This window comes from Lolium perenne, chromosome 3 (genome assembly GCF_019359855.2).
Source record: "Lolium perenne isolate Kyuss_39 chromosome 3, Kyuss_2.0, whole genome shotgun sequence".
NCBI lineage: Eukaryota > Viridiplantae > Streptophyta > Magnoliopsida > Poales > Poaceae > Lolium > Lolium perenne.
Genome location: NC_067246.2, coordinates 80,229,872 through 80,249,900, shown reverse-complemented (window position 1 = coordinate 80,249,900; position 20,029 = coordinate 80,229,872). Strand labels below are relative to the sequence as shown.

The window sequence follows — 20,029 nt, the reverse complement described above, 5'->3', positions numbered from 1 at the left end:
AAAGACATCATCTCCTTTATTTTACTCGTTTCGGTGTAGACTTCTAAAGACACATTTGCAAGATTAAAGGATGTTCAAACTGTCGTTTAGGTATATGAGTACGTGGGAAAATTGGACAAGACCATTGTGATGTTGAGTCTTCACTTTGGAAAATTACCACCGGCAGTGGGGTCTAGGTCCCACGTGTCTGAGAGACGTCCAATCAGGGACGGAGCCAGCAGGGGCCATGGCCTCCCTCATGGTGGAAAATTTTGTAAAAAAACTCTGGTTAATATGTGTATTTGACCTGCAATTTGCCTAAAATTACCTATATGGCCCCTTCCAATAATTACATGCAATTGCCCCCCTCCTTGTATTAGTTTCCTGGCTCCGTCCTCCCCAGCAGAGACTTCCCCATGCAGCAACCGGATGACGTAGTTGGACAAATACCGTGCGACTGACGTTGTGGTGGCGTTTGTGGATCTATGTTCTTGTGATCGACATGTTTCAAGTATAATACATAAATATATTGAAGTATACTCGAGTTAGAGATAGACCTGGAAATTTCCTTGTGCTAGTATGTTGGTGCTTATGCTGCCAAGTTGTCCACGATGGGCGGTGTGCCCTCTCCTGTGTCAGTAGGGCGGCTTCGATGTTCGTGTCTTGTAGGTTGTCAAGTCTAGGAGGTGTGTGTGTGCGTGTGTGTGACATCTTGGCAAGTTGGGTATCAAGGAATTTGGGTTTCGTGGAGCTATCCGAGAACGGATTCTTGAACTTTGGTGTAAAACAGCACATATGTAAACCCTTTGTTGCAGGCGTTGTTTACAATTTTGTTGAACTCAATCTTCCATGTTAATCCCTAATCTGGCTTCATCCAATAATGACGACCCTTCATGGAGGCCTTGCTCCGGAAGACTATTCTCGGTGTCCTTGTGTTGTAAAAGGTGAGGGTTGATGTAACGTTGGTCGTTGCATGCCGATGTTCACTATGGAATGCCAATATGTTGCCATGTTTGTAGCTTTTTCTTTTGTAATAATTTGACAATGTGCATCGTCGATATTTTGATGGCCCTTAATGTCATGATGTTATGGAGGCAAGGTGTTTTCCCCTCATCTTGATGTACTAATGAAAGGTGATGTACCGATAATGACCATCTTTTCTGAAGGCGTTGTTTTTTATTTTTTCGATAATGGGCGTTTCATTACTTACTCTCTCCGTTCCTAGATATAAAACATATAGTTTTTTTTGGAAAAAAAATCATAATGTAAGGTGTACTGCGTTGCATCACTTGTATGGACAATATTTTTAGGGATGTGATTATGTTTTCTTATCTTATGCAAAGTCCTCTATTAGCTTACGTCCATTGTCGAGGGTTAATCCCGCACAAACTTGGCATAATTTTCACTCAATGTGTGTTCTTTAATATTTGTGCCAAAAACTATATGGCTTATATTTAGGAATGGAGGGAGTAATAAAAAAATTACACCCGATTTCTGCATAGTTAGGGTGCACACAGCTGTACTAATCCATGAGTTGCAATCATTAAAATTGTAGTTCTCAAGTAGCACACAATAAAATTAAAAATAAACTAAAGTGAAGGAAGATCGATCCGCGAATCACGTTGACATCCATGTTGGGAAAAGATATTACTCTTCGTATAACCATGTAGACACCTTCGTAAATAGGTCATGATGCTGCGCATGTGTAGAAGTGACCACAAATGGAGCGCATCTATACACCGGTAGATGACCTGCATAAGAGATGCATTTTTATTGTTATAAACCTTGTCATTCTTACATAGACATAGCAAAAAATAACAATCGCGCCATCCCTAATAAGTAGCTCGACCTAGGATTACACCATTAATATATCCGCAACACTACATGGTGGATATAAGGTAGAACCAATCTGGATGGCTGATCATATAGATCTAGCAAGTTTGCACTAGAATATTAAATACTTAATTGTCTCTTCATGGTGATAAAAGACACGTGTTTTACTTTTCTGCCAATTGCATCTTGCAAGGTTATCTGTTGTAAGAATTACCCCTCGATGAAGATACCATGAAGACACTTTAGTCTTAAATGGTATCTTCATCTTCCAATTTTTCTTATTATGATCGATTTGAAGCTACTGAGAAAGTGCCAATCTCAATAGGATTCCAACGAAACACACCAAATCCCTAGATGGACAGAATCCACACGCTGTAACAATTCATTCCACAATGCTTGTCTAGGTCCAATTAGACTTCTCTTGAACGATACATTCGATGGGGTAGTTACCAACAACTTGGCAAGCGTATCACTCTTGTATCGAACTATATTGTACAATGCCAAATATTGTTCTGGGGGATTAGTGTTGCCTGACCATTTATCCTCCTAGAATCTAATCTCTAGTCCATCACTAATGGAAAAAGACCCATATGGGAAGAAGAACTTCTTCATCGCCATCATACCAGCTCAAAAAAAAGAGTCCCTAGGTTTCCAATAAAGCTAAGATAATGCATTTGGGCCAATGTACTTTCTCCTAAGGAATGCTAGATTTCATCCTCAATTAATAGCTTGATTAGCCATTTACCAAGTAATGCCCTATCTTTGATATATCAAGATCTTGGATTCCAAGACCTCCAAACCACACTCCATTTCGTTAGTCGATATTTCTATTTCTCACTATATCCTAGCCAAAAGAATCTTAATCAGAAATAAGCCAATCTTTTAAGACTCCTTTAGAAAGTTGGAAGAATGATATTATATACAGTACCATATTGCTTAGTACTAAGTTCATAAGAACTAATATTCCTCCTAAGGATAGTAATTCTCTTTTTCAACTGCTTAATCTAATTTGTAGTCTCGCCACCACCATTTTCTATTCGGAGTTTGTAAATCTCCAATAATGGATCGGAATACCCAAATACCTAATCGGAAACTGGCTTTGTCCGTAGCTAAGCTAGGTAGGATCAAGCACAGAACTGAGTTTTGGCTGAGTGGACACCCTGTGGAGGTGGCCAATGCCATGAACTTGGATTTGTTGGAGATATGCCCAAGAGGCAATAATAAAATGGTTATTATAATATATCTTTATGTTTATGATAATGTTTACATACTATGCTAAAATTGTATTAACCGAAACATTGATACATGTGTGTTATGTGAATAACAAGGAGTCCCTAGTGAGCCTCTTGTATAACTAGCTTGTTGATTAATAGATGATCATGGTTTCGTGATCATGAACATTTGATGTTATTAATAACAAGGTTATGTCATTATGTGAATGTGTAATGGACACACCCAATTAAGCGTAGCATAAGATCACGTCATTAAGTTCATTTGCTATAAGCTTTCGATACATAGTTACCTAGTCCTTTCGACCATGAGATCATATAAATCACTTATGCCGGAAGAGTACTTTGATTACATCAAACGCCACTGCGTAAATGGGTGGTTATAAAGGGGTGTCGTCTAATTAGCTTGCAAGCATATGAATGGTTCATAAGAGATGACATATCACGGTACGAGTAAAGAGTACTTGTCAGGAGACGAGGTTGAACGAGGTATAGAGATACCGATGATCAAACCTCGGACAAGTAAAATATCGCGTGACAAAGGGAATCGGTATCGTATGTGAATGGTTCAATCGATCACTAAGTCATCGTTGAATATGTGGGAGCCATTATGGATCTCCAGATCCCGCTATTGGTTATTGGTCGGAGAGAAGTCTCAACCATGTCTGCATAGTTCGCGAACCGTAGGGTGACACACTTAAGGTTTGATGTCGTTTAAGTAGATATGGAATATGGAATGGAGTTCGAAGTTTTGTTCGGAGTCTCCACTACAAGAGATGGGGGATTTGTTGACGAAAACCCTGGTGACAAAAATGCATACCGTCATGGATGTGTCCTTATAGGTGACGAATTCATCTTTCGTCAAGCATTTAAGGTAATGCTTGACGGTATGATTTTTCGTCAACAAAAAATCGTCACCCATTACCCAAGCGGGAAGGGCTTCCATCGTGTCTGTTAATAGGTGACGAAATCAAAGATCGTGGTGACGAAATAATACTAAGTTACTTTATTAAATGTTAGTAGTTTTATATATCATGCGTGACCCACTTGTCAGGAACATATTTAATTAAGTAAAAATTGTGGTTTGGAAGAATCGAACAAGGGCTTTGGCGCGACCGACGCGGAGTCTTACCGCTAAGGTAGATATGGAATTTTGATCTGGATCCGTAAGTAGTCTATTCTACATATTTATTTCAATGGTGTGATCTAGATGTTACGACATAATAATTCCCTTATTAATATTTATGTCGGCCGAGGGTGCCTCGTTTAAGTCGCGCCGCTAGCAGACACGGCCTATATAGGTGCTCTTGCTAACAGTCGAATCGACTAGGGTTCTCGTCGAGGTGAGAAGAATTCCGTGAAGGCTCCATTGTGGTGGCGGCGAGACGCATCATCGGTGAGTTCTCCTGATTGTTCGTTAGGTCTAGATTTTTTAATCAGTTGTCAAGATCTGTTCTGAAGAACGTTGGCATGTTCTTAACTGAATTGTAGGCAATGGATCGAAGTTGGATAACTGATGGCACCAAGAAGTTCACAACAAAGTACATGGCAGGTGTTAGGGATTTCATCAAGTTTGCGCGAGAACACTTGGACAATACAGATGAACCAATCTTGTGCCCTTGCAAGGACTGCCTAAATCTGATACGTCAGGATATAAAAATAGTCGAGGATCACTGCAATTGTTCAGGTATGTCCATGACGTATACAAGATGGACTAGACATGGGGAAGGTTTTAGTGATGACGAAGGGCGGGATAGAAACGATGATGGTGCGTATGATAGTGACAACGATGAAGAGGAAGACAATGGTGATTGTTATGTTGATGATTCATCTAGTATGATCGATGAACTGCAGAAGTCTGGAAATAAAGGTCCTGAGCTGCCAAATCTGTATGCTAATCTAATTGAGTCAGCGAAAAAAGAACTTTATGAGGGATGCACCTCTTTCACTAGGTTGTCGTTCATTATTAAGCTCCTTCATGTCAAATCATACAGCCGGATAACAAACAGAGGATTTGATCTCTTACTTCAGCTTTTACGTACAGCTTTGCCAGATGTGGACTTTCCCAAATCATATGTTGATGCTAAGAGTGTTCTTTCTGATGTTGGGCTTGGTTATGAGACAATTCATGCATGCAAGTTTGATTGTTCTTTATTTTGGGGAGATCACAAGGACGATACGAACTGCCATGTTTGTGGATTATCAAGATATAGAGACCCTACTGGAAAAAACAAAATCCCTCACAAGGTGTTAAGGTACTTTCCTATAATTAAAAGGTTGCAGAGACTATTTGTTAAAAAAGAAATGTCGACACATACTAGATGGCACAAAGAGAAGAGGGTTGTTGAGCCCAATGTACTGAGGCACCCTGCTGATGGTGAGGCATGGAAGCACTTTGATGGCAAGTTTGATTGGTTTGCTAAAGATCCTCGTAACATAAGACTAGGTTTTGCCACAGACTTCTTCAGTCCTTTTGGAAGTATGAGTAATCCTTACAGTATGTGGCCTGTTTTTGTGATTCCTTACAACTTCCCACCATGGATGTGCATGGATCAATCGAATTACATGATGGCATTGCTAATCCCCGGAAAGTATTCCCCAGGGAAAGATTTTCATGTATTTATGCAGCCACTGATAAAAGATATGATGCAGCTATGGAGTGGTGTGGAGACATTTGATGCATGCACAGAGGAATATTTCCCATTGCATGCTGCGTTTCTTTGGTCTATTCATGATTATCCTGGATATGCCACTATGTCAGGCCGAAGCACAAGAGGATTTCATGCGTGTGTGCATTGCGATGAGAATCCTTGCGCTGAACCTTTGAAAAACAAAATTGGATATATTGGGCATCGGCGATTTCTTGATAAAGATCACCCATACAGGAAAAGCAGACTTTTCAATGGTACAACTGAGACTAGAGATCCACCAAGGAAGTACACACCCAAAGAGGTAGCTGGGAAGGTAGAAAGGGTTAAGGATTTTGAACATGGGAAAAATCCAATAAGTAGAAAGCGGAAGCGTGCAACTGTACCCGGTGAACCAACATGGCACCTGAAAGTCAGCTTACATCATCTACCGTATCGACGTAACTTAATATAGCTCACAACTTAGATGTGATGCATATTGAGAAGAACATATGTGACAATATTGTTGGTACACTACTTGAACTTGAGGGCAGGAATAAGGACACTGTTAGTGCTAGAATTGATTTCAAGAAATTCAAAATGTGGAAGAAGTATTGGTTGAAGAAAATTGTGAAGGATGATGATGATGCAGCAGTAACTTATGCGAAGCCCCCTGCACCGTGGACGCTTTCGAAGGAACAGAAGAGACATTTGAGTAGGTATTTGGCAAACACTAGGTTCCCAGATGGTTATTGCGCAAACTGGGGAAGATGTGTGAATATTGATGGTTGTAAGGTTACCGGTATGAAGACGCATGATTGCCACATACTTCTGCAGCGAGTGTTGCCGGCTGGGCTCAAGGGAATTGCATCTAAGGAAATGTATGTGGCTATTGCAGAGCTAGGAAGATTTTTTAGGGAGCTGTGTGCCAAAACCCTGAAAGTTGATGTGCTGAATCGATTGAAGGTTGAAATTGTTGTGATCCTATGCAAACTTGAGAAGCTCTTCCCCCCAGCTTTTTTTGATGTAATGGTGCACTTAGCTATTCATCTTCCTGAGGAGGCTCTTTCGAGGGGTCCTGTTCATTATGGTTGGATGTATCCAGTTGAGAGAAGATTAGGTTATCTAAAGTCTATGGTCCGTAACAAAGCAAGGCCAGAAGGTTCTATCGCAGAGAGCTACATTGTTGATGAGTGTTTGATTTTTTGCTATAGATTTTTCAAGGATGGCACAGAAACAAGATTTAACAAAGATGATAGGAACCAAGACATACGGAGAAAACCTGATCCTGACGAGATGGAAGTATTTTCAGTTGGAGCTAAAGGTCTTGGGAAATCCATTTTGAAACATTTTGACAAGGAATTTGACAAAATGGTTTGGTATGTGCTGAACAACTGTGACGATGTAGAACGTTATATCAAGTAAGTAGTTAGGTTCACTTTAATAACTACTTCTCAATGTTGCAGACATAATTGTCCTGTATTTCATATGTGTTTTTTCTATGTTTCAGTGAATTCCGACAAGAATTGGGAGGTAGAGGTGTGCGTGACATCGAGGAGACGGTTCAGAGAGAGTTTGCAGGTTGGTTTGCAAACCATGTGAGACAGTTGGACAATGCATCAGAAGATTTGAAGTCTCTGGATGCTGGGCCAGACCGGCGTGTAGTAGTATACGCTGGTTGCAACGTAAAGGGTGCGAGGTTTCGCACGCTTACTCGGGATAAAGACCTGAAGACTCAAAATTCGGGCGTAGCGACTAAGGGATCTTTTGGTGATGCAGATGAGACCGACTACTATGGTGTTCTGCAAGAAGTTCTTGAAGCTCGATACGGGACTAACAAACACGGTGACAGGTCCGTGTACTTGTTTCGTTGCGACTGGTTCGACCTTGCGGGCAAGGGTTCCAAGATGATGATGGTTATTTTAAAAGCGTTAACACTTCTATCCTATGGTTCAAGAATTCACCATTCATATTGGCCAGTCAAGCTGAAACATGCTTCTATTTGGAGGATACAAAGTTTGGTGATCCGTGGAAAGTGGTGCAGAAGTTCAGCCATAGACATGTGTACGACGTTCCAGAATTAGAAGATGGTAACGATGATGCATTTGTACGGAATGAAGACGCATACCAGGAGGATGAAGGTTCAGTCGACCATACATTTCATGATGTTGTCGACCTAGACGAGGAAGCAGAGGTGGAAGCAGAGGAGGATGATCATCGTCTTTGCTGAAGTTGTACGTATTCATGATGCTCGTACAATCCGTGAACTAGAGAATGGGGAAGATAGTCCCAATGTTGACATGGATATGAGCGAAGATGAACTAGAGAATCAGGAAGATAGTCTCATATTGGAAGAGAACATACATGATGACGAGGGAAAAAATTCAGAAGAAGATAGTGATTTAGATTGATAGAAACATGTAATGCATACAACTATATGTTTTGTTCCAAACATTTGAAATGTTCTTATTTAGATGTTTACGATCTCGAACTTGTCATTGAATTATCCAGAAGGGTTTAAGAGCAAATTAATATAAGCAAAAATATGGACAAATATAAGAAAGCCAACATGTCGGTAACATAACTTTGACAATGGTTTTAATTAATCGACACTTGACACGATTACAACCAGCAGCACGATATGACTAACTATTGTTTTAACACAAGCAAAATCGACAATCGCATAAAGAGTCTTACAACTTAATTTAAACCTAAAGGGGCTGCATAGTTGGACACACGGGCACCATGAATCACGGACTAGCTACTCCGGATCGATTTCGGGCACATGGGTAGCAAACAAGTAAACCCCTGCATTTCCCGGGTAAAGCAAGAACAACATCTTGTCACCCATCTGAAGGTGCTTTTCCTTGTCCATGAACTCCTTCCACCCATCGACGCAGACGACCATCGTCTCAAGAAATTGCGTAGGACGCATGCACCAAAGTACCGGGATGGCACACAATACTGATTGCACCATATTGTTCCATATCTTTAGGAACCAAACGGCTAGGGATTTTCTGTTCCAACAGTAGGGACATAGTTTAGTTAACACTTGTACGTAATGTAGGTCGCAAACTTAATGAAATGATATGATCTACTGCTTACCACGTGTTTGTTGTAATTTTCGCTGTTTGTCCAATTCGGAGTATGCAGCATTGGGACAACTAGTGCTCCTTGATCATAATCTCCAGCATTGTGGTACTCAACAAGGTAGTCCAAGTTGTCCACCTGAAGAATGACGGTATGCATCATCCTCCAATTTATCATTGTTCCATCAGTACTACTGAGCGAGTCAACAATGTCACGCTTCGTACGAGACAACTGGTAGTAAGCTGCATAATTAAAATAACTGACATAAGATGGAATAATTAATATGATCAATCATTCTGTCCAAAGGTGGAAAATTAACTGGATGGATTAGTGGTTCAGTTCCAGTTATTACAAGAGTATCCTGACCAGATGAGTTAACTCTGAAAATTAACTCCATGCCAACCTTAAAATTGTACACTCTAGCAAATTCGTTCCAAAATCTTCCGTTGATATAGGTTCTGCCAGCTCTGTTGGTAACATTAACAACAAATGCATGGCCATCTTTGGTTTTGAGTGCAGCTTCAAAAGTTGTCCTGTGGGAGGTCTGGACACCATACTTCTTAAGGAAATATGGTCTATAGTAGCAAGGGATGACCTAAATTCAGTAGAGTTAATACAAAAGTAAGTTAAATATGCGTCTACTCGGATAATCACCGAGTCTCAGATCTTGGACTTCTATCAGCACATATCTGAACTTCTATCGGTATAGGACTGAACTACCGATACCTCTATCTCTAACAGCTACAACTATCGTAAAACTGGTATGAACGTAAAAGTTATCACAACTATCATAAAACTCAACCATAAATAAGCGGTTAATACATATGGTGACCAACAATTATTACACACATCTGAATAATAGTACTAAACTAGCAATAACTACTAGGATCACGTGTTAAACTTTGATGTGGCGGCGAATTAATAAAACATCTGAATGAATTTTAAACTTATAAGTGCATGTACCGTATTCTCCTCAAAACCCTCTTGTAGTGTTTGCACGAAAAAACCTAACGCGACTCCCCCTCCGCCGCACATCCCCTTCTTGTCAAAGCAAAGCGGACACCAAAAAATATGAAGAAAGATTACAAATCGGAAACAACGATCGATCGCGAGACGTACATGTTATTTACGTACTCCACTAGTAGGCGCCATCCTTGGTCTCGACGCGGAGCGAGAGTCTTACAAGTCTCGCCGGCGAGAGACGTGGCGAGCTGTGGCGGCGAGAGACGTGGCGAGATCTGGCGGCGAGAGACGTGGCGAGATCTGGCGGCGGCTGAAGGAGGTCGTGATATGATGGCAAGTTATATCGTGGAGTAAATTTCGGTAGGTCAAGAGGAGTGCAAATGGGCGGTGCTGGGTTTTGACGTGACAACACGATCGAATGCGCGTCAGTTGGACTAGACCCGCGTCAGTTTTCTCTTCGTCTACCGTGTCAATATTCGCACGGAGTAATTAATGGGGATGATATTTATCCCCTTCCCCCTCCCCTACCGTCTCAATATTCGCACCGCATCCTGGTTTCCACACTTCTCGTCGTCTCCTCTCCCTCATTATCTTCGTCTCCCGCCGCTGCGTTGCCATGGACATGGATGAGCAGCAAATGTACAACTGGACTAGCACGCGCGCAGTCCACATCCACGACGAGGAGGACCTGGAGGTGGTCTACACCAACGACCCCTGGGAAGTGCGCCGCGTCCTCGACATGTACACGGAGTGGCTCATGGAGGACGAGCACAAGTTTGTCGGCCTCGACTTCGAGTACACCAACCATCGAGCCGAGGACGAGAAGAAGATCGCCGTGGTTCAACTCTGCATGCGTCGACATGTACTGGTGTTCCACTACGCAGCGTAAGAACTAATCCCCTTTTTTAATCTTTCGATTGGGGTTTTTTACTTGCCGCCGTTCTGTCTCTCTTTGATTTTTGTTAGACATTGTTCCCGAAAATCAGTACATTCCCGATCTAAATCTGCTAGACAGTGTTCCGTAAAAGCAAGACATTCCCGATCTAAATCTGCTACACATTGTTCCCGATTTATTAATTTGTTTCATCTTCGTCTCCTCTGTAGGTTCTTGCATATTTGTAACTGATCTGTGACTAGTACATTACTTTGTTTACCGCAGTGCTAACTGGTGGGAGTCTCCGGCTATCTGCGATTTCTTTCGAGAAGGCGCTACGTTTGCGAGTGTTGACATCCGTGGTGACAAGAGAGTTCTGTGGAGGACATGGCACATGGAGATTCCTTCTGAGTACTACGTCGATCTCCAGGACGAGTACTTCAAGTACGATGGTCATGCGAGGGCTGGCATGGCTACCATGGCAGCAAGACTCATTGATTCATGGTTCGGTGATATGAAGAAGAAGTTCCACCACCATCGGCACAGACTGTGGGGGGACTTCCCACTTCCAAATATGAACATCGAGTATGCAGCCATTGATGCTTGGGTCTCGTACGAGCTCTACCGCAAGATCGTGGTCGACAGAGTCCTGCTGATGGTGGATTGATCATCTCTTCTGCTGCATGACCCCCTGATTTTTTGGTTTGGTCTCCCTCCTGCGTGAGGTGCTTTTGGCTAGTAGTCCATTCTTTTGAAACTGTAAATATTTTGCCATGATATGTTAACAATTGTCTTGGGAGGTTTCAATTTTATGTTGTGTACATCCTAGTACTTCAAAGTGCTAGTAAACTAAATGTTCAGAGCAGTAGAGTTCTTCAAAATCAAAACATACCAGACGTAAAAATCACCAAAAATTGTGATTCAAATTTTCTTTATGACTTTTACTCATTTATCTGAAATTTTTCATCGAAAAAAGCTCAAAGTGGTGAACAATAATATAATATGGTGGCCCCATGGTGGACATGTGTCGAACGAGGGGTTTTCAGACGAAAAGAGGGGGAAATCGCCAAAAACTAACCAAACCACCATGGATTTGGGGCATGATTTGGCACCCTTGTGCACATTGTGATATGACACCTTGGTTGCTATGGGTTTTGATTTTTTGGAGTTGGTGGCATGGTGTCCCCATGGTGGACATGTGTCGAACGAGGGGTTTTCGGACGAAAAGAGGGTGAAATCGCCAAAAACTGACCAAACCACCATGGATTTGGGGCATGATTTGGCACCCTTGTGCACATTGTGATATGACACCTTGGTTGCTATGGGTTTTGATTTTTTGGAGTTGGTGGCATGGTGTCCCCATGGTGGACATGTGTCGAACGAGGGGTTTTCGGACAAAAAGAGGGGGAAATCGCCAAAAACTGACCAAACCACCATGGATTTGGGGCATGATTTGGCACCCTTGTGCACATTGTGATATGACACCTTGGTTGCTATGGGTTTTTATTTTTTGGAGTTGGTGGCATGGTGTCCCCATGGTGGACATGTGTCGAAAGAGGGTTTTTCGGACGAAAAGAGGGGGAAATCGCCAAAAACTGACCAAACCACCATGGATTTGGGGCATGATTTGGCACCCTTGTGCACATTGTGATATGACACCTTGGTTGCTATGGGTTTTGATTTTTTGGAGTTGGTGGCTTGGTGTCCCCATGGTGGACATGTGTCGAACGAGGGGTTTTCGGACGAAAAGAGGGGGAAATCGCCAAAAACTCACCAAACCACCACGGATTTGGGGCATGATTTGGCACCTTTGTGCACATTGTGATATGACACCTTGGTTTCTATGGGTTCTGATTTTTTGGAGTTGGTGGCTTGGTGTCCCCATGGTGGACATGTGTCGAAAGAGGGTTTTTCGGACGAAAAGAGGGGGAAATCGCCAAAAACTGACCAAACCACCATGGATTTGGGGCATGATTTGGCACCCTTGTGCACATTGTGATATGACACCTTGGTTGCTATGGGTTTTGATTTTTTGGAGTTGGTGGCTTGGTGTCGATCCCCATGGTGGACATGTGTCGAACGAGGGGTTTTCGGACGAAAAGAGGGGGAAATCGCAAAAAACTCACCAAACCACCATGGATTTGGGGCATGATTTGGCACCCTTGTGCACATTGTGATATGACACCTTGGTTGCTATGGGTTTTGATTTTTTGGAGTTGGTGGCTTGGTGTCGATCCCCATGGTGGACATGTGCCGAACGAGGGGTTTTCGGACGAAAAGAGGGGGAAATCGCCAAAAACTCACCAAACCACCATGGATTTGGGGCATGATTTGGCACCCTTGTGCACATTGTGATATGACACCTTGGTTGCTATGGGTTTTGATTTTTTGGAGTTGGTGGCATGGTGTCCCCATGGTGGACATGTGTCGAGCGAGGGGTTTTCGGACGAAAAGAGGAGAAAATCGCCAAAAACTGACCAAACCACCATGGATTTGGGGCATGATTTGGCACCCTTGTGCACATTGTGATATGACACCTTGGTTGCTATGGGTTTTGATTTTTTGGAGTTGGTGGCATGGTGTCCCCATGGTGGACATGTGTCGAACGAGGGGTTTTCGGACGAAAAGAGGGGGAAATCGCCAAAAACTGACCAAACGAAAAGATCATGGGGTTTCGGACGAAAGGAGGGGGAAATCGCCAAAAACTCATCAGTAACTAGTGGGACTGAGTAAATGTTATGAAATTCATGTGGAAAATTCAAATTTAAATTTTTCATAAGGTTTGGTGTAGTTTGATGTGAATTTACACAAGTGAGGGCATTTTCGGCATTGGGAAAATTGGGAGCACGTGCTGGTCTCATTTAAAGTCACCACATTACCCTACAACAGAAGTTTCACTTGGAAAAAGGTTTGACAACCTCTTAGTGCAATTAGGTCAACCTAGGTTTCACCAAACACTCAAACTTTCATATAAAATTGAAAATTTGTTGAAATCTTTCCAAACCTTGTGTATTGGCCAATGTGTGGCTAACACTTTCCATGGAAAATAACAAACTAGAAAAAAAATTGTTTCCCTACCAAAGCACTCACAAAAGTGAGGTGCGTAGTGAAAGATTATGCCCGTCTACCTCGAACGGGCAGTTCTTGACCATTTTTTGAGGTACATAACTTGAAATGGACTGAAATTTGGTATAAGGGTGCATCAACATGTGGGTAATGACGCTAGCATGCTATCTTGGCAGTTTGGTTTGAAAATTTTCAAAAATTCATCCCCTAAACTCAAGAAGAGGCTATGTGTGATCACTAATTCGTATTTCAAATACTTTAGAGTTTTTAATACCCATACTGAAAATTCTGTGCCAGCCCATCCGTCATGCGTGGGACCCATGTCAAAGTAATGGGAAAGTGGACTGACTACATGCAGCAATCCACGTTTTCACACCCACGCGTCAGACAGAGGAACCCAAACGGCAGCACCTACTGTATATCCATCGGCCCCATCGTCTCTCCCACCCACAACTTCTATTCCCCAATCTCTGGCGAAAAACCCTGCTTGCACCTCCACCAGCGCAACACCGACCTCCCCTTCCACCGAAGATCCCGAAGATGAAGCGTGTTCGCCGAGACGAGCCGGAGGCGAGTGCGGTCGTCAACATCGACAGAGGCGACGGTGATGGTCCGGTAGTAGTCGACGTCGCGGAGGCGGGATCTTCTTCCGGAACTGGAGCCGCTCTTCGCCGCGCCGTGACCGTGGAGGGCTCCGCCCAACCGGCCGTGGTCGCCGTCGCTGATGAGGCCAAGGGAGACGTCCTCGCTCCCGCGGCACAAGCAGATGACCAGGGCTTCGATCCGAATGACCCGTTCTACCGCCACTCCAGGCAGTACCGCGAGCTATATGGCCCCAGAGAGTGCGACGAGTTCGAAGAGGAGGCCTCCGACAACTGCAGCGAGGTACTCTACTATTCCGATCGATCCCCTGTTTTTCTTGATCTTACTGTTGACCATAGGGTTTGCTCATAGGGTAGATTGATTTGCCCTGTCTGCGACTTCTTGTACAAATTGATGATTCTGGGGTTCTTGCTCATCTGATTTATGGTTTGTAGTTACTAGATCTGTAATATTTGATGCACATCTTGATTCAACTGTAATGTTTCCTTTTGTGTGATGAATCATACCTGCTTAGTGTAACGCTCACTGCATTTCAAACTTAAATTCATCCGAATATGAATCATACCAGAGTGATTATGATTACAAGAATTATATTATAGGTACTATTAATTGATCTGATACATGGATTTTATAATCACCATTTGTCTTAAACTGGTGCTTATTTATACGATGAAACCATAGTGTGTACATCATTTTTATTTGGGGAACAAATGAATTATCAGTTGCATGTAATTTATGACCATAATTTTTGTTCAATTCCTGCTTATTGACGTCATGAATCCATATTGTTTTATGAATCAGTACATCTTCAGGGAACAAATGATTGATCCCTGATCCATGAAATTTATAATCACCATTTTCTCTTAAATTGGTGCTTAGTTATAATACTGAAATAATGATTGGACTACCCATGAACAAGTTGTGACAACAGTTTAAATTGGTGGTTATTTATATTATTGAAGTAATTATGTATGGTTGGATCTGGATCATAAATGTTGATTCTACATGATTAATTCTTAATAATGTTCATACAAAAATATTTAATGCTTCAATTGTATTTCAGTTAATTTCCTTCTCTCACTTCTTCTTTACTTTCAAAATCGCAGGAAGACTCTGAGGACGTTGACAGCGACAAGGAGGACCGGGACCGGAAGAGCCGCTTCGTTCTGAAGAAGCTGAAGACTGGCCAGATCCCTTTCCGTCGTAACGGAAAGCCACATTGCCCATTCTACGGCAGGGTTTTCCCGAACGATCTCGAGTGTCTGATCCAGCACGCGACGGGAGCTGGAAAAGGTAGCAAGCAGAAGCACAAGCCTGCTAGCAAGGCGAAGCACGCTGCCTTTGGCAAGTTCCTCAGGGACTACGTCAGGACTGGCCTCATCCCGCTCGTCGGTCCAGCTGTTGGCCTTCATGTTCTCCACTAAATTTAGTTTCTGTTTAGTTGTTCCCTTGGAGGTTCATGGTTAAACTATGTCATGTTTCAAAGACTATGTTCTACTTTTGTTATTTGGAACCTGGGCAATCATACCCAGTTGTTTAACTTCCAGCCTAGTGGGATTGTTCTGTTTTCCCCAAGGCCCAGGGAAGTAAAACACTTAACTTCCAGCCTAGTGGGCTTGTTCTGTTTTTCCCAAGGCCCAGGGAAGTACATATTAATTTGCAAAAAATGAACAATTAAAATCAGTGAAAATTGAACTGGCAGTAGAAAAAATGCAGGACCAAATAGTCAATCGTAAAGTGTACCCCCTACATAATCCCACTATACAATCCCTTCACACAAGAGCGGCCAGGGTAGCGAAATGACATAAACACACAATGGGCACACACAAATTGTAGACTAAAACAATTATATCATATGATAAAGATTATATCATATGATATCAACTGAAACTTCAATACCACCACGGCCGCCCTGGTTGAAAAGAATGAGAACAACATTCCCAGATTCAAAGTTATACTCCTTAGTAAACTCCGACCAGCAGGAATCGAACTTCATCCTTCCATCAGTAGTAGTATAGTATGCACCCTGAGGGCGGTAGCCATAGTCATCAACAAAAAAACATGCCTCCCCGCTTTCAGAGATATTCAAGGACCTAACAACTTCCTTCGGTATACGCTGAATAATAAAAATTAAATTATATATGGGAAGGATATAAAGGATAACTAAGATTACATAAAGAAAAGGAGAATTATACCAGTCCATTGCCCTTCAAATCAGTATTCGTCAAGGTGTGCACAAAAACAACACCAAGACCAAGACCACGCTCACGGAGAAGTTGTTCCTTCTTCAATGTTTGAGCAGTAGTAAGCATAACACCTTTAGTGTGGACAACTGCAGTTGGAATTTCTGCATACAAATTTAAAATTAATAAAAGAATAAAAAGAGGAGATATAACATCAGTTATATTAAAAAATGGGCAACACATGGTAAAGGATAAAACAGAATTACCATCGACACGATGCTTTTCGGTGCCATCGGGACCTTCGCAAAAATCCCAAACAGTTCAGGAGCACTATCAAACCCAAACATGATACAGTCACCAACTTTCGTGTCGTAGTCATGAAGAAATTTTTGGTATCCACTACCAAAAACACGTGTCTTCGAACTGCCTTTCTTAACATGAAATTTGTACTTCACTTCATCCGATGTAACGACAAAAAAGATATTACCAACAAGGTTGTTGAACTGCCTCCTCACAAAACAAGGCACAACTGAAAAAACAAGAGAACAAAAATGCAGAAAATAAGGATATAGTCTAGAATCTGTCAACAAAAAAGATACATTCTAAAAAGGTTATATACCATAAAGTCATCAAATCTGCTTCCAAGATAACAACGAAATGAACTGAGAGTCTCCCGCCTCTGCTGACAATGATTGCCCATCGAACCACAAACAACACAGTTCATCCTGTGTATATTTAGCAATTACCAAAGCTAGTAAAAAATACAGGTAGGTAGGGCATATTCATAGAAATCTATCCATAGATCTGAAACCATACACATATATCCATAGATCTGAACAAACAAGATTATTCAGAGGACAAAAAGGATTTTCAACAAACGAGAGAAAAAGGAGGTGAGGTGAAGTAGTGACATGTAAAAACATATTTTCCTACCTCTCAAAACAAACGAAAATCTTCAGAGAGAAAAGAGTTTTTCAGCACAAAAGAGAGAGAAAGAAGATGAAGGAGACTTGCTTCACCGCATGAACAAGGGAGGGCAGAAGGCAAAACCAACCAGGGGCATTATAAATACAATAAGTAGTAGTAACTGCCTACAACCGCTATTTAATGAGGCTGTGGGGTAGATGGTGGTTGCTATCCTGTAAGTTCAAAAGTCAAACACAAAGTATCTCATGCAAAAATGGAGCCCACTGCTATTATGTAATCTCTGTCAATAAGTTCACAATGGCAAAACATCAAGACACCTTGAAAAAAACAATGAATCATAAAGTTGCACTTCAAAATTATTTAAAACCATATGATTTACAACTTCAAATGTACAACAAAATGTTGACTACATGCCTTTGTTCGGACTATAGGTTAGGTCAGAACAATTATGGCATGTTAGTCATTTTTTCAACATACATAAAAAACAAATGCTCATTTGTGGACGAAGTGCACAATTATACCAAAGTAGGCATCACTTCAACACATCAAACTACACCAAACCTCATGAAAAATTTAAATTTGAATTTTCCACATGAATGTCACAACATTTACTCAGTCCCACTAGTTACTGATGATTTTACATTGAATTTAGCATTTATTATGAGTTTTACTCGTTTTCTGTCATTTTTTAATAAAAAAATCAACAAACACCTAAAATTGTCAAAAAAATCTGAAACTCCTTAGGCACACATACCTACCCTTCATGACCACTCACAAAAATTTGCAGCTCAATCTGAGTCTTTGAAGTGCAGCTTGCTTGAAAAAGAGACCTTCACCGACATGATCGATGTGGGTCCACACATGGATCGACCCAACCAACATGAGGTTCCACAAGTGTTTTCAGACAAAATCTCACATGTGTGAACAATAACATGTATATGTGGGATGTGTTCTCACATATACCTCACATGCAAAAGGTTTTACAACTTCCGGGGTCGACGATTCGACCGTTATGCCAAAAATGCCCTCACTTGTGTAAATTCACATCAAACTACACCAAACCTCATGAAAAAATTAAATTTGAATTTTCCACATGAATTTCACAACATTTACTCAGTCCCACTAGTTACTGATGATTTTACATTGAATTTAGCATTTATTATGAGTTTTACTCGTTTTCTGTCATTTTTTAATTAAAATATACATGTACAGTTCCATTTTCAGAGTAATATTTTTTCTTTCACGGCAAAAACTTGTTCCCTCCAAATTGTAGTACGCCGGCTGCCAAAACACCCAAATTTTTTGTTCCCTCCACTCCTCCCGCGCACCCCACCTATCAAATATTTTGCCCTCCCTTATATACGTCGTGCCTCTACCCCATGATTTACGAGCATCTTAACTACCCACCCCCCGACCTCATCCTCTCGTGCTCACCCCGATCCGGTGTCTTCGCCGGACGTTCTTCCATCTCGCATCTATCTCCCCGGCCGGTGGTCGCCATGGCCGGCAGTCGTCGAAACGTCGGGGGGAAGGAAAATCGCGCACACACGCCGAAGAAGGCGCCCAGCTCGAAGAAACGCCAAGGTAAATCTGTTGGTGATCGGCTTGTTGTTGTGTTTTTCGGATGGTTAGATCGAGAGATCGGTTTTACATGTCTACCACGCCCGTTTGACCTATATCTAGATCTTGCATATTTGATAGATCCAATCCCGACATCATACGTATAGGGTTTATCGTTTTTATTGCAGAGACAATCATGCCGTGCTATACAATCTTTGCCATCCCGCTATTTGTACAATCTTTTGCATAGACAATTGTTTGCCGAAACACTTAACTGAACTAATTCCAGCCGTTGCCGAAAACAGCCTCGACGAGCTACGGTGAACAACGACATTGCTTCAGACTTTTATTCCTCAGTTTCGTAGGGAAGCGAGTTTGATCTAGAACAATTGTTTGCTGTTTTCTATGGAACTAGTTAGTTTGCACGTGCAATGCACGTCTTAACAATGTAATGAAGTTTTTTTAATCATGTACTTTGTTTCATCAGTCTATTTATTTCCACAATTTTTGTTTATCTATGTCTTTCAAAAGTCAAAAATCAAATTTCAGCACATATATGAACTTCTATCAGCACAAATCTGAACTTCTATCAGCACATATCTGAACTTCTATCAGCACATATCTGAACTTCTATCGGTATAGGACTGAACTACCGATACCTCATTACGTGCATACCAAGCCCGCCAAGCAACCAGAAGGGTAGTATCCACCATGTGAGGTGGTAGTTGTCCAATAACAGATCAAACCAGCTATCAACAGACATGCATAATTCAGTGTGCGAGGGGAGTCTCATGTGTCAATTATTTGTTACGAGTAGATATCTAAAAGCACATGATGTCCCTTAGCCTGGCATATGCCCCCTCTTATGTTTTATTCGCCGACATCATACGTAGACTCTTATGTTTTCAATCATTTGCTGCTGTACAATATTTTGCAAAGACAATTATTTGCTGTTTTCTATGGAATTGGCCCCCTCTTATGTTTTGTTCACGCTCCGCTCTTCCGATTATTTCAGCGGAGACACAAAACCCCGTCAAGCCGGCATATGAGCTTGCCAAGGAGAAACAAATGCAAGAAAATGTAGTACGCATGGAA

At 41.7% G+C, this 20,029-nt stretch overlaps 1 protein-coding gene across 1 annotated transcript in view; it reads left to right on the top strand.

The window, feature by feature from the left end:
- Positions 1-226: 226 nt before the first annotated feature.
- LOC139837928 (uncharacterized) overlaps positions 227-20,029 on the top strand; it is a 34,057-nt gene continuing 14,254 nt past the window's right edge. Inside the window, exon 1 of the mRNA XM_071827247.1 lies at positions 227-253. Within this exon, the coding sequence (XP_071683348.1) occupies positions 227-253 (27 nt within the window). The remainder of the gene's footprint in view (positions 254-20,029) is intronic.